Below are 14,791 nucleotides of genomic sequence, written 5' to 3'. Positions count from 1 at the left end.
TGGCTGAAAAGTGAAGTTTTGTATGAAAAATAATATTTAAATTCAGTTTGTCCAAATACTTATGGCATCTGAAAATGGAGGGACATTCTACACAAATGGCTATAAGTCCTAAATGGTTAATGTAGTGCATCTTGATTATTCAAATTCAACCCCACTGTGGTGGTATACATTGGCAAAATCCTAAAAAAGTTGTTGTTCAATACCTATGGACCCATGTGTTATGTATATTAAAAAAAAGTAATTTCACATATAAACATTGCTCATAGCAGAGAGTCTCCTTGTATTGCTATAGAATTATTTAACACAAAACCCCAACAATATTTACCTGTAAAAGAGATATCTGATACAGTATGTTTATCATGTTTTATCTTACTCTTGCAGATTCTATCTTTATTATGAAATATTGGCTGAGTGAATCATTGTGACAGGCTACTCAAACTGGAGATACATTAAAGAACTTCCCAATACAAAGACACAATAAAATCATTTTTTCTGCAGCAAGCGTAGGGACAACACTGGAGATCCTTACGACAATCTGTCTCATCTTCTCCATCACCGCAGTCGTCCTGACCATTGCAGCGCAGGTTCAGAGGGATGCACTTCTGTTTCCTGGTACATTTGAACTGGCCGGACAAGCAGATGTATGTCTCTGTAAGAGAAGGATTTCAGGAGCAAAGTTAAAACAATTAAACAGTGATATGAGGCAGCTTGCATAAACAAAAACTGATATGTTTTCATGAGTGGTGCTGAGGGGACATACTCAAATTTAATTGATTTATAATTTGCAATCATATCATCCTTTAACACTAAAGCTATCAGATAACTGTTGTGGGTCTTGTTTCACAGAGCATGAGCAACTTTGTGGTTTCTCAACTGAGGAGAAAACAACATTTTTATATGTGTTTTATTGCAATTAAGAGTGTAAGTTACAATATAAAATATCTATTTATAATGTTGTACTGCCCGAAGTGGAGGAGCTTAAGTATCTCTGGGTCTTACGGGTGGGGGTAAATTGGAGCGGGCGATCAATAGACAGATCAGGGCAGGGTTTAAAATTTTGCGGACATTGTACCCCTGGCAATAATTATGGAATCACCGGCCTCAGAGGATGTTCATTCAGTTGTTTAATTTTGTAGAAAAAAAGCGGATCACAGACATGACACAAAACTAAAGTCATTTCAAATGGCAACTTTCTGGCTTTAAGAAACACTATAAGAAATCCAGAAAAAGAATTGTGGCAGTCAGTAACGGTTACTTTTTTAGACCAAGCAGAGGAAAAAAATATGGACTCACTCAATTCTGAGGAATAAATTATGGAATCACCCTGTAAATTTTCATCCCCAAAACTAACACCTGCATCAAATCAGATCTGCTCGTTAGTCTGCATCTAAAAAGGAGTGAACACACCTTGGAGAGCTGTTGCACCAAGTGGACTGACATGAATCATGGCTCCAACACGAGAGATGTTAATTGAAACAAAGGAGAGGATTATCAAACTCTTAAAAGAGGGTAAATCATCACGCAATGTTGCAAAAGATGTTGGTTGTTCACAGTCAGCTGTGTCTAATCTCTGGACCAAATACAAACAACATAGGAAGGTTGTTAAAGGCAAACATACTGGTAGACCAAGGAAGACATCAAAGCGTCAAGACAGAAAACTTAAAACAATATGTCTCAAAAATCGAAAATGCACAACAAAACAAATGAGGAATGAATGGGAGGAAACTGGAGGAAACTGGAGTCAACGTCTGTGACCGAACTGTAAGAAACCGCCTAAAGGAAATGGGATTTACATACAGAAAAGCTAAACGAAAGCCATCATTAACACCTAAACAGAAAAAAAAACAAGGTTACAGTGGGCTAAGGAAAAGCAATCATGGACTGTGGATGACTGGATGAAAGTCATATTCAGTGATGAATCTCAAATCTGCAATGGGCAAGGTGATGATGCTGGAACTTTTGTTTGGTGCTGTTCCAATGAGATTTATAAAGATGACTGCCTGAAGAGAACATGTAAATTTCCACAGTCATTGATGATATGGGGCTGCATGTCAGGTAAAGGCACTAGGGAGATGGCTGTCATTACATCATCAATAAATGCACAAGTTTACGTTGATATTTTGGACACTTTTCTTATCCCATCAATTGAAAGGATGTTTGGGGATGATTAAATAATTTTTCAAGATGATAATGCATCTTGCCATAGAGCAAAAACTGTGAAAACATTCCTTGCAAAAAGACACATAGGGCCAATGTCATGGCCTGCAAACAGTCCGGATCTTAATCCAATTGAAAATCTTTGGTGGAAGTTGAAGAAAATGGTCCATGACAAGGCTCCAACCTGCAAAGCTGATCTGGCAACAACAATCAGAGAAAGTTGGAGCCAGATTCATGAAGAGTACTGTTTGTCACTCATTAAGTCCATGCCTCAGAGACTGCAAGCTGTTATAAAAGCCAGAGGTGGTGCAACAAAATACTAGTGATGTGTTGGAGTGTTCTTTTGTTTTTCATGATTCCATAATTTTTTCCTCAGAATTGAGTGATTCCATATTTTTTTCCCTCTGCTTGGTCTAAAAAAGTAACCGTTACTGACTGCCACAATTTTTTTTTTCCTGATTTCTTATAGTGTTTCTTAAAGCTAGAAAGTTGCCATTTGAAATGACTTTAGTTTTGTGTCATGTCTGTGATCTGCTTTTTTTCTACAAAATTAAACAACTAAATGAACATCCTCCAAGGCCGGTGATTCCATAATTTTTGCCAGGGGGGGCTTGCACTCCTGGACAGGGTGAGAAGCTCAACTATCTGAGAGGGACTCTGAGTAGAGCCGTTACTTCTTTGCATCCAGTTGACCTGGTTCGGGCCTGGGGAGGAGGCCCCAGGGAAGAACCAGAATATGCTGGTGAGTTTATATTTCCCAGCTAGCTTGGAAACACCTTGGGATCCCCCAGGAAGAGTTACAGGATTTGGCTGAGGAAAGGGAAGTGTGCGATGAGCTGCTTTCTCTGCTGCCACCGCGACTTGGACCCGGATAATCAGCTGAAAATTAATGAATGTATATTGTATATTGTATATGAAGATTTTGACTGCCTTTTGAAATTGCTGTTGACTTAAAGTGATGAAAACAAGTTCATATAAAGTAAAAGACCTGAATTTGAAAAGGCAGTCTGGTAGAATTACAACAAAAATACAAATGCAACACTTTAGTTTCTGTTTCCAAAAAAAACAGTTTTAGTTTTAAAAAAAACTAAAATGCCATTTATGCAAAAAAGGTTTACTTTTACAACATTTTGTTCACAAATCTTTTGAAGTCTGTGTTAGTGGTCAATTCACCTGACAGGTGTGTTATGTTAAAATACTAATTAAACAGGATGCCAGCTGCACAGATGTACATTGCACTGGTCATTATCTAATGCCACTCCAAAATGTGCAGTTTTATAAGTGAACATAATGTCACAGATGTCAGACATTTTGAGGGAGTGTGCAATTATAACGCTGACTGCAGGAATGTCCACCAGAGTTGTTGGTCATCATCTGAATGTTCATTTCACAAACACGAACTGTGCCCAATATTCTATCCAAGAATTTTGCAGTACATCCCATGGCCATCAGAATGGCAGACTATACATAACCAACTCTTGGCCAAAACCACCACATTCCAGCTGGTTGTCTGAGAGCAGCAACCAGTCTGTTGAACAACAAGTTGGTTTGCATATCCACAGACTTTCTGCAGAAATAGTCAGAAACAGTCTAAGGCAAGCTATAGTGAGCATTTGTAATAGTCAGCAGGGTCTTGAGTGATGTTTGTCATTGTAAGCAAGTTGATTGGACAAATGTTTATCTGTGATGGCTTGTGGCCTGCACTTAGTGGTGTGTAAGTTGAAACAGTGTGATGAATGAAGTTTGGTGTTTAATCATGTTCAAAATACTTCATACACCCTGGTGAGTGCTGGCAAGTATGTGTCATTGTGTGACGTGTTTGTGACAAATAGCAATGAGTTGAATGTTGAGTGCTACACCCACATCTAAAAGCCACGCATGCACCTTCTGTGAGAGGGGCTGAAGGTCTTTTACTTCAACGAAATAAAACAAAGTGTTTAGTTAATATTGTTGCTGTGTGGATATTGTTTTGCAGCTGTGTGCACTGCAAATAGAGGCTCAACATTCACAAACAACATTTCATGAAAATTGTGAAATTTGCTGTTGCAAACATCTGAGGCCAAATGCATAAAAGAAAGGTACTGACAAAATGCACAACTTTCCACACAAACATCGCTGTTCATAAAAGGAGAAACATGGTTCGAATGTGTGTATCTCATGCATATTTCATACCATGAACACACAAGGATTTTTGTCGGGTCCTGTGTGGGATACATACTGAGAAAGACTTCCAAGCCAATAAAAAAATACACTTGTTTACTGGGTAAAACATTCATTAATTTGGTATTTTCCTTCCTTTACTATGTGTTGAGAACCCCCAAGGCTAGTATCTCACTGGGCTGCAACTGGTGGAGAGTAGGTGGAGACACAAAACAGGTGAAAAAAATTTTCACGTGAAGTTTCACTGAATGGGTCCTCCCAATAATTGCATGCGTGGCAACTGAATGCATCTCGACTCGCAGTGAAAATGCCGCCTCAAATCTCAAGCAGTCCACACCCATACCGAGGGAGAGCTGCTGACATGGCACACGGCATTCTCGCAGATGTTGAGCACCACTGGCGTGACTGAAATGATGACGTGTTTTCGTGTCAGTGCTGAAGATGGCTGTGATATTGCAGTTATGTGAAAGAGGATTTGTAAACTCCTCTGACGTTAGTCAGATAAAGCACTCTAAATAATAATAAAATAAAATAAGTTCTAAATTAAAAGAAATAATAATAAAATAGAAAGAGCCAGATAGCTGGAGGCTGCTGCACCCTTTTGGCCACATCCAGAAGTGGTGATCCTCTCCAATCATATGAAAGGAAATGTATGGTGCATCCAGAAAGTATTCACAGCAATTCACTTTTTCCACATTTTGCTATGTTACAGCCTTATTCCAAAATGGCGTGAATTATTTTTTTCCCTCAAAATTCTACTCACAACACCACATTATGATAACATAAAAAAGGTTTTGCAAATGTTTTTTTTTGAATTTTTGGCAAATGCATTCAAAATAAAAATTAAGAAATCACTCATACATAAGTATTCACACTCTTTGCTCAGTACTTTATTCATGCACTTTTGGCTGCAATTATAGCCTCATCTTCTTGAATATGATGCAACAAGCTTGGCTAAACCGTCACCTTAGTCTGAGGTCAAGAGCGCTCTGGAGCAGGTTTTCATCTAGGATGTCTCTGTACATTGCTGCATTCATTTTTCTCTCAGTTCTGACTAGTATCTCATTTCCTGTTGCTAACAAACATCCCCACAGCATGATGTTGCCACCACCATCCTTCACTGTAGGGTTGGTGCCTGTTTCCCCCCAAACATAACACCTGCCATTCATGTCAAAGAGTCCAATCTTTGTCTCATCAGACCAACTGAATTTACCCCAGTTAGACTCCAATTATGTGGCAGAAACATCTCAAGGATGATCAGTGGAAACAGGATGCACCTGAGCACAATTTTGAGCTTCATGGCAAAGGCTGTGAATACTTATGTACAGGTGATTGCTTATTTTATATTATATATACGAGGGCTGTCAATAAAGTAACGGTCCTTTTTATTTTTTTCAAAAACTATATGGATTTCATTCATATGTTTTTACGTCAGACATGCTTGAACCCTCGTGCGCATGCGTGAGTTTTTCCACGCCTGTCGGTGACGTCATTCGCCTGTGAGCACTCCTTGTGGGAGGAGTCGTCCAGCCCCTCGTCGGAATTCCTTTGTCTGAGAAGTTGCTGAGAGACTGGCACTTTGTTTGATCAAAATTTTTTCTAAACCTGTGAGACACATCGAAGTGGACATGGTTCGAAAAATGAAGCTGGTTTTCAGTGACAATTTTAACGGCTGATGAGAGATTTTGAGGTGATTCTGTCGCTTTAAGGACTTCCCACGGTGCGAGACGTCGCTCAGCGCTCTCAGCCGCCGTCGTCAGCCTGTTCAAGCTGAAAACCTTCACATTTCAGGTTCTATTGATCCAGGACATCGTGAGAGAACAGAGAAGTTTCAGAAGAAGTCGGTTTCAGCATTTTATCCGGATATTCCACTGTTAAAGGAGATTTTTTTAATGAAAGACGTGCGGACGGGTCCGCGCGTCGGGACGCAGCCACCGCGACGCTCCGCCACAGGAAAAACACCTCTGTTGAAAGCCTTAAGGACAAGTTGGAACATGTCCTGCCTGTTAAACAATTTCTCATATACTCACTCCACTGAAAGCCATCAAAAGCCGCCTGGATTTTCCAAATGGTTATCAACACGGAGGTGTTTTTCCTGTGCCGCCGCACCGCGTCGGCTGCGTCCCAACACGCGGATCCGTCTGCACGTCTTTCATTAAAAAAATCTCCTTTAACAGTGGAATATCCGGATAAAATGCTGAAACCGACTTCTTCTGAAACTTCTCTGTTCTCTCACGACGTCCTGGATCAATAGAGCCTGAAATGTGGAGGTTTTCAGCTTGAACAGGCTGACGACAGCGGCTGAGAGCGCTGAGCGACGTCTCACACCGTGGGAAGTCCTTAAAGCAACAGAATCACCTCAAAATCTCTCATCAGCCGTTAAAATTTTCACTGAAAACCAGCTTAATTTTTCGAACCGTGTCCACTTCGATGTGTCTCACAGGTTTAGAAAAAATTTTGATCAAACAACGCGCCAGTCTCTCAGCAACTTCTCAGACAAAGGAATTCCGACGAGGGGCTGGACGACTCCTCCCACAAGGAGTGCTCACAGGCGAATGACGTCACCGACAGGCGTGGAAAAACTCACGCATGCAGACGAGGGTTCAAGCATGTCTGACATAAAAACATATGAATGAAATCCATATAGTTTTTGAAAAAAATAAAAAGGACCGTTACTTTATTGACAGCCCTCGTATATATATATATAATTTGCTAAAGTCTCAAAAAACATTTTTTTTTTTCAAATTATCATTATGAGGTATTGTAGAATTTTGAAGAAAAAATTACTCCATTTTGGAATAAGGCTGGAACATAAAATGTGGAATATGTGAAGTGCTGTGAATACTTTCTCGATGGACTGTATGTGCCAAATGGCAAAGTTGCACAAATTCCTTCACAAATGCCATTTGTAAGCTGTTCCACCCCAGTGAGATAGTACTCTAATGGGCATCACAGAGGATTAGTTGTTAACCTTGTTGTCTCCCACCTAGGAGGTGTGGGGGTTGCTTCCAACCTGGTCAATACTGTGTGGAGTTTGGATGCTGTCATACGTTCCCTCTGGGTTCCTGTCTTCTTCCACAGACATGCAAGTTTGGTGAACTGATCAGTCTAAATTTACCAGTGGTGAGACTATAAATGTGTTTTCTGTGTAGTACCATAGCTTCATGATGAAGTGGTATGCAGAAGGATTTTCTTTCAAAGAACATGACATTTCACCTGCAGCTTGCCAGAAGGCATAAGGGACACCTGAACATGGACTTTAGACTTCATCTGTTTTTGTGTTTTCCAGGGAAACCAGGGCACGGTGAATCACGGGGCTCAGTGAATCAGTAGCTATAATCAGCAAAACTACATATATATTTGCAGCAGTTATGCCATATTTTTTATGCATAAAGACATCCCCCTTATAAATTAGTGTTTTGTTTTTGGATACATTAAGAGTAAAAGTAAGTGGCAAGTGAAGTCAGTTTTTTCCTATCAAAAGTAAATTTTGTGGATGTCAGTGTCTTTGTATTTATTTCTCAGAGGAAAATTGTTATTAGTTGGAAGACTAACCCATCCAACTGATGAGCATGTGTTATGTCTTCTCCAGACTATCAGCTATTTGATAACATGACTCATGTGTGTCACATGCACCCAAGGCACAGTGAATTGGGGCACAGTGAATCAGTCTAGAAAGTGATTTACTAAGCCCCAGTATCAAGCAGATGACAAATATTACTTGTTGAAGCTTATACATTTATTTTTACATGAAGTATGTCTATAATTTGTGTATATAAACAGCTGTTTTCATGTTTGAACAGAAATGATGACAGTTGTGCGGTTCTAAAGGACTTATACCACTATATAAGACACTCACACATGAAAAGTTGGTTTGTTGGATTATAGTTTATATATGCATCAGCATATATTTAATAATTTTGAAGAAATCTTTATAATCATGTGTTTTTTTTTCTGGACACTGATTCACTGTGCCCCATAAATTAATGTCCGGGGCACAGTGAATCAAAAATTTTAAAATTGATTTTAAACACCTGCAAATTACATTTGGGGAGACATAAATAACACAGCCTTATAAACAATAACTTGCTGCATTAAATCCACCATAGAATGACCTAAACCTATGCATAATGTGTTTATGCTGCCACAAAACATTATTTTTGATCCACGGTGCCCCAGCTATCGCTACTCCACGCCAACATGACACTGTAAATGGGGTCGCAAAAGGCAAATGTTGCATCGTACACAGTTTCTCCATTCAGATCCACGAAAGCCTGTAATTTATTTCCAGAGCTGCCAGGGGTGTTTTGGAGGCTTCCTTCATCAGTCTCCTACCAACATTGTAAGCCTTTTTGAGAAATGCTTACTAGACACAGATTTAGCACAAAGTACCATGCTGATCTTCTGACTTGTCTCAAGAAACCTGGAAAGTGCTGATTCCACCATTTTTTCAAAGTGTTGCAGGCCTTAAATGCAGCAATAAATGTATATTAACAAATGAAATCAAGTTGACCACATAAAACATGCCATATTCCTACTATACTGAAACAGATGTGACATTGAATATAAGGATCAGTGCTTTATTTACTTATTTATTTATTTTTTGCATTTTTTTACTTCATGCCTACACAGTAAATTTTGCAGAGTAAAATTTACTCTGCTGGGATAACATTTAGTCCCATTCCAAATAGAGTTAAATATCTATCACAGTGCTAACTCAACTTTAGCACAGTGTAAAATGAACTCTTATTGGAGTAGAAACACTTGATTTGACAAGATGGTAGAGCTGATTTCATTATTTAATAGTGTATTTTACTCTATTTAGACTGGGACCAAATGTTATCCCGCCAGAGTATATTTTACTCAGCAAAATTTACTGTGTATATATATACGTATATATATATATATATATATATATATATATATATATATATATATATATAGACACACACACACACACACACACACACACACATAGCCAGTTAAACAAGGCAGGCACACTACCAGCAAACAAGTGTGTTTTAATGAATGGTTTATAAAAAAGCACATTACCTAAGCAATCTTGTTTATTGTAACATGGTTTGTAACTTTGTAACATTGTTACTTACTAACTAAATGTATCTTTATTATTATTTTTTTTTTAAATGGGGTGGTGCATTCACAATGTACCTACCTCACAACAAGAAATTCTCTGGTTGAAAACCATGTGGAAACCTGTTTAATATTTCCTGCTGTGCAGCACAGAAAGTCATTTTTTTCCCATGCATGGTCAAATTATACCTCCTCATCACCACCATATCCACCTCCAACGCTTCTGACATGCCTTTCATCGTTTTACTGTAACTGCTGTATAAAACCAAAGATCTCACAACAGCCAAATTAGTTTGAAGGAAGCTGGGTTGTGAAAACTTAAACATGACTTTGGAATTCAGAATGGTATTTTAAAGTTCCAAATGTGAGAATGTGTTCTGCAGCAATAACTTTGCTTGAGAAAAGCTGGATTTACCATTGCAATATTCCATGTGAATGTTTGAATGAAAATTATATCATGTCCACAAACATCCCATTGTAGTGTTAGTGTCATAAAAAAAAAAAAAAAAAAAAAAAAAAACAATAAGGTGAGAGCCCAAAGACATTTATCTGAGTGGGAATGGTTTGTTGAAGTACATACATCTGTTGTGTGGACCGCCAGAAGAGGAGGTACTGCTGGCCCACCACCAGAGGGCGCCCTGCCTGACGTGCGGGCTTCAGGCACGAGAGGGCGCTGCCGCCACAGACACAGCCGGGGGTGACAGCTGTCACTCATTATCTCTTGACAGCTGTCACCCATTTACTCCACAGCATCTCACTCCATAAAGACCAGACGTCATCTCCACCTCGTTGCTGAGATATCGTACTTCTATGGAGGTAACTGTCTCTGCCTGTATTATTTGATTCTAAGAGCTATTGTTTTGCAGCTGTCAACCAGAGGACCGGCGTGGGTCGCGACTGTTTCATCCTACGTCCGTCAGATAAGTGGTTAAACAGACGCTGCACGAGTGTGTGTTAGAGGTGGAGGTGGCATTCCCACCGTTGTTGTTACGGGGTGTACACACACCCACACTTGACTGTCTTTGTTCTTCGCCAGCAGTACCAGATCCGACAGTCGGGGACGGTGATCACCTGGGAATTCGGGACTTGGCGGCTCCAGTATTCACCAGGTTCGGTGGCGGCGGAACCTGGTGAATCGTGTGGTTCGGCTCTTCTCAGGACAGACGTCTTCTATCCTCGAGCCTGCCCACACGTCACCTTTGTGGATTGACTGTTATCAGATTCTGAGATTATCTGTGTATTCGTTGTGCACCTTCACAACATTAAATTGTTACTTTTTGGCTCATCTATTGACCGTTCATTTGCGCCCCCTGTTGTGGGTCTGTGTCACTACACTTTCACAACAGGATATCTCGGCCAGCGTCATGGGTCCCGAGGGGCGTCATCCATCTGTTGGACAGCCAATGGAAGAGCAGGGTGCACAGGCGTCTGCAGGAGGCGTGCTCGGTGAGTTGCAGCAAATCCTCACCGCCTTTACCGCTCGGCTGGATTTGATGTCCGAGCAAAACGTCATCCTTAATCGCAGGATGGAGGCTCTCACCGCACAGGTGGAAGCGCGCGATCAGAGCGCTGCTGCGGCTCCTCCTCCTGCCGACCCGGTGCCGGGTATTAACATTCCACTGGTCGTTCAACAAACCCCCCCACCATCCCCTGAAGCATACATAAGTCCCCCTGAACCATACGGGGGTTGTGTGGAGACGTGCGCGGACTTTCTGATGCAGTGTTCACTCGTCTTTGCACAACGACCCGTGATGTACGCGTCTGACGCCAGCAGGTGGCTTATGTTATTAATTTGCTTCGGGGTAAGGCACGTGCTTGGGCTACGGCGCTCTGGGAACAGAACTCACGGTTGTTATCAGCATACACTGGGTTTGTGGGGGAGTTCAGAACAGTGTTTGATCACCCTAACAGAGGAGAGACTGCTTCAACTATGCTGCTGTCAATGCGACAGGGGCGCCGGTGTGCAGCCGAATATGCAGTCAACTTCCGCATCGAGGAAGTTGCGAGGTCCGGCTAGAATAACGTTGCGCTCCGCGCCGCCTTCATAAACGGACTGTCATCGGTCCTGAAGGAGCATCTGGTAGCTAAGGAGGAACCGTGGGATTTAGATGGGCTTATCGATCTCGTTATACGGTTAGACAATCGGTTGAAGGAACGCCGTCGGGAGCGAGGCGAAGGACATGGCCGGATACGCGCCATCCCTCTCCCTTCCGGGTTCGAAAAGGGGCCGCCCTCCCCACGCTCCACAGCCGCAGCCCTCCGTGGGGCAACAGCTCCCCCTGCTGACGTTGTTAGGGAGACGCACAGGGCCAAAATGAGGAGGCTGGTCCGCGGGGAGTGTTTTCTCTGCAGCTCAAAGGAGCACATACAGAAAAACTGCCCCAAACGGCCACAACAACAACCGCCCTTAGAGACTGGGCTAAGGGGGGGTCAAAACATTCACGTGGGACACACACAGATTGCCACACGACTCCCAGTTACAATACTGAGCGGGGATTTAACCCTTCAAGCCCCAGCACTGGTGGACACGGGGTCAGAAGGGAATTTGCTAGACAGCAGATGGGCAAGGGAGGTAGGGCTCCCTCTGGTGGCGCTTCCTTCGCCATTCCAGGTGCGGGCACTAGATGGCACCCTCCTCCCTTTAATCACACACAAGACACAACCAGTAACTCTGGTGGTGTCTGGAAACCATCGGGAGGAGATTGAGTTTTTTGTAACTCCTTCTACCTCCCGCGTGATTTTGGGCTTCCCATGGATGTTGAAGCACAATCCCCGGATTGATTGGCCATCTGGGGTGGTGGTTCAGTGGAGCGAAACCTGCCATCGGGTGTGTTTAGGATCCTCGGTTCCTCCCGGTTTACATGCTAAGGAGGAGGTCAAAGTCCCTCCCAATCTGACGGCAGTGCCGGTTGAGTACCACGATCTTGCTGACGTCTTCAGCAAGGATCTGGCACTCACCCTTCCCCCGCACCGTCCGTACGATTGTGCCATTGATTTGGTTCCAGGCACTGAGTTCCCGTCCAGCAGGCTGTACAACCTCTCACAACCTGAGCGCGAATCAATGGAGACCTACATCCGGGACTCATTAGCTGCCGGGCTGATCTGGAACTCCACCTCCCCGATGGGGGCAGGTTTCGTTTTTGTGGGCAAGAAAGATGGTGGACTCCGTCCATGCATTGATTACAGGGGGCTGAATGAGATTACGGTTCGCAACCGATACCCGTTGCCATTGTTGGATTCCGTGTTCACCCCCCTGCATGGAGCCAAAATCTTTACTAAGCTGGATCTTAGAAATGCGTATCACCTGGTTCGGATCCGGAAGGGAGACGAATGGAAGACGGCATTTAACACCCCGTTAGGTCACTTTGAGTACCTGGTCATGCCGTTCGGCCTCACCAACGCCCCCGCGACGTTCCAAGCCTTGGTTAATGACGTCTTGCAGGACTTCCTGCACCAATTTGTCTTCGTATATCTGGACGATATTCTCATCTTTTCTCCGGATCCTGACACCCATGTCCAGCATGTACGTTAGGTCCTGCAGCAGTTGTTAGAGAACCGACTGTTTGTGAAGGGCGAGAAGTGCGAGTTTCACCGCACGTCTTTGTCCTTCCTGGGGTTTATCATCTCCTCTAACTCCGTCGCCCCTGATCCGGCCAAGGTTGTGGCGGTGAGAGATTGGCCCCAACCAACAAGCCGTAGGAAGCTGCAACAGTTCCTCGGCTTCGCTAATTTCTATAGGAGGTTCATTAAGGGCTACAGTCAGGTAGTTAGCCCCCTGACAGCCCTGACCTCTCCAAAAGTCCCCTTCACCTGGTCGGATCAGTGCGAAGCCGCGTTCAAGGAGTTGAAACGACGGTTCTCTACTGTGCCAGTTTTGGTGCAGCCCGACCCTAGCCGCCAGTTCGTGGTTGAAGTGGACGCCTCTGACTCAGGGATAGGAGCCGTGCTATCCCACAGCGGAGAGACTGATAAGGTTCTTCACCCGTGTGTCTACTTTTCACGCAGGTTGACCCCGGCTGAACGGAACTATGACGTCGGCAATCGAGAACTCCTTGCGGTGAAAGAGGCTCTTGAGGAGTGGAGACACCTGTTGGAGGGAGCGTCTGTGCTGTTCACGGTTTTCACTGACCATCGGAACCTGGAGTATATCAGGATCGCCAAGCGGCTGAACCCCAGGCAAGCCTGCTGGTCACTGTTCTTTGGGTGTTTTGACTTCCGGATCACCTATCGCCCCGGGACCAAGAACCAGAGGTCGGATGCCTTGTCCCGGGTACACGAAGAGGAGGTCAAAACTGCACTGTCGGATCCACCGGAGCCCATCCTGCCTGAGTCCACTATCGTGGCCACCCTCACCTGGGACGTGGAGAAGATCGTCCGGGAGGCCCTGGCACGGAGCCCGGACCCCGGAACTGGTCCGAAGAACCGTTTGTACGTCCCACCAGAGGCCAGAGCTGCAGTCTTAGACTTCTGTCACGGTTCCAAGCTCTCCTGTGATCCAGGCATGCGAAGGATCGTGGCAGTTGTCCGGCAGCGCTTCTGGTGGGCGTCTATGGAGGCCGACGTCCGGGAGTACATCCAGGCCTACACCACCTGTGCCAGGGGCAAGGCAGACCATAAAAGGTCCCAAGGACTTCTCCAGCCGCTATCTGTGCCTCATCGCCCCTGGTCCCACATCGGCCTGGATTTCGTCACGGGCCTCCCGCCGTCCCAGGGCAACACCACCATCTTCACAATAGTGGACCGATTCTCCAAGGCGGCCCACTTCGTGGCCCTCCCGAAGCTCCCAACAGCCCAGGAGACAGCAGACCTCCTGGTCCACCACGTCGTCCGTCTGCATGGGATACCCACCGACATCATCTCTGATCGTGGTCCCCAGTTCTCCTCACACGTCTGGAGGAGCTTCTGCCGGGAACTGGGGGCTACTGTGAGCCTCTCGTCCGGGTACCACCCGCAGACCAATGGACAGACAGAACGGGCCAATCAGGAATTGGAGCAAGCCCTGCGCTGTGTGACGTCTGCACACCCGACGGCCTGGAGTAAACATCTGGCCTGGATCGAGTATGCGCATAACAACCAGGTGTCCTCTGCCACCGGCCTCTCCCCATTTGAGGTGTGTTTGGGGTATCAGCCCCCGTTGTTTCCCGTGGTGGAGGGAGAGGTCGGTGTGCCCTCGGTCCAGGCCCACCTGCGGAAGTGCCATCGGGTGTGGCGCTCTGCCCGTTCTGCCTTGTTGAAGGCCCGGACGAGGGCGAAGACCCATGCAGACCGCCGGCGATCCCCAGCCCCTGCTTACCAGCCCGGGCAGGAGGTGTGGCTATCCACGAAGGACATCCCCCTCCAGGTGGACTCCCCGAAACTCAAGGACAGATATATCGGACCATAC

General features: G+C 44.5%; 1 protein-coding gene across 1 annotated transcript in view; it reads right to left on the bottom strand.

Moving 5' to 3' along the window:
* Positions 1-14,791, bottom strand: part of lrp1bb (low density lipoprotein receptor-related protein 1Bb) — a 1,555,752-nt gene that overhangs the window by 272,804 nt on the left and 1,268,157 nt on the right. The window contains exon 65 of the mRNA XM_034186395.1: positions 530-649. Coding sequence (XP_034042286.1) covers positions 530-649 — 120 coding nt within the window. The remainder of the gene's footprint in view (positions 1-529; positions 650-14,791) is intronic.

Source organism: Thalassophryne amazonica, chromosome 14, assembly GCF_902500255.1.
Source record: "Thalassophryne amazonica chromosome 14, fThaAma1.1, whole genome shotgun sequence".
NCBI classification, from domain to species: Eukaryota; Metazoa; Chordata; class Actinopteri; order Batrachoidiformes; family Batrachoididae; genus Thalassophryne; species Thalassophryne amazonica.
This window is presented reverse-complemented; position numbering and strand designations above follow the sequence as displayed.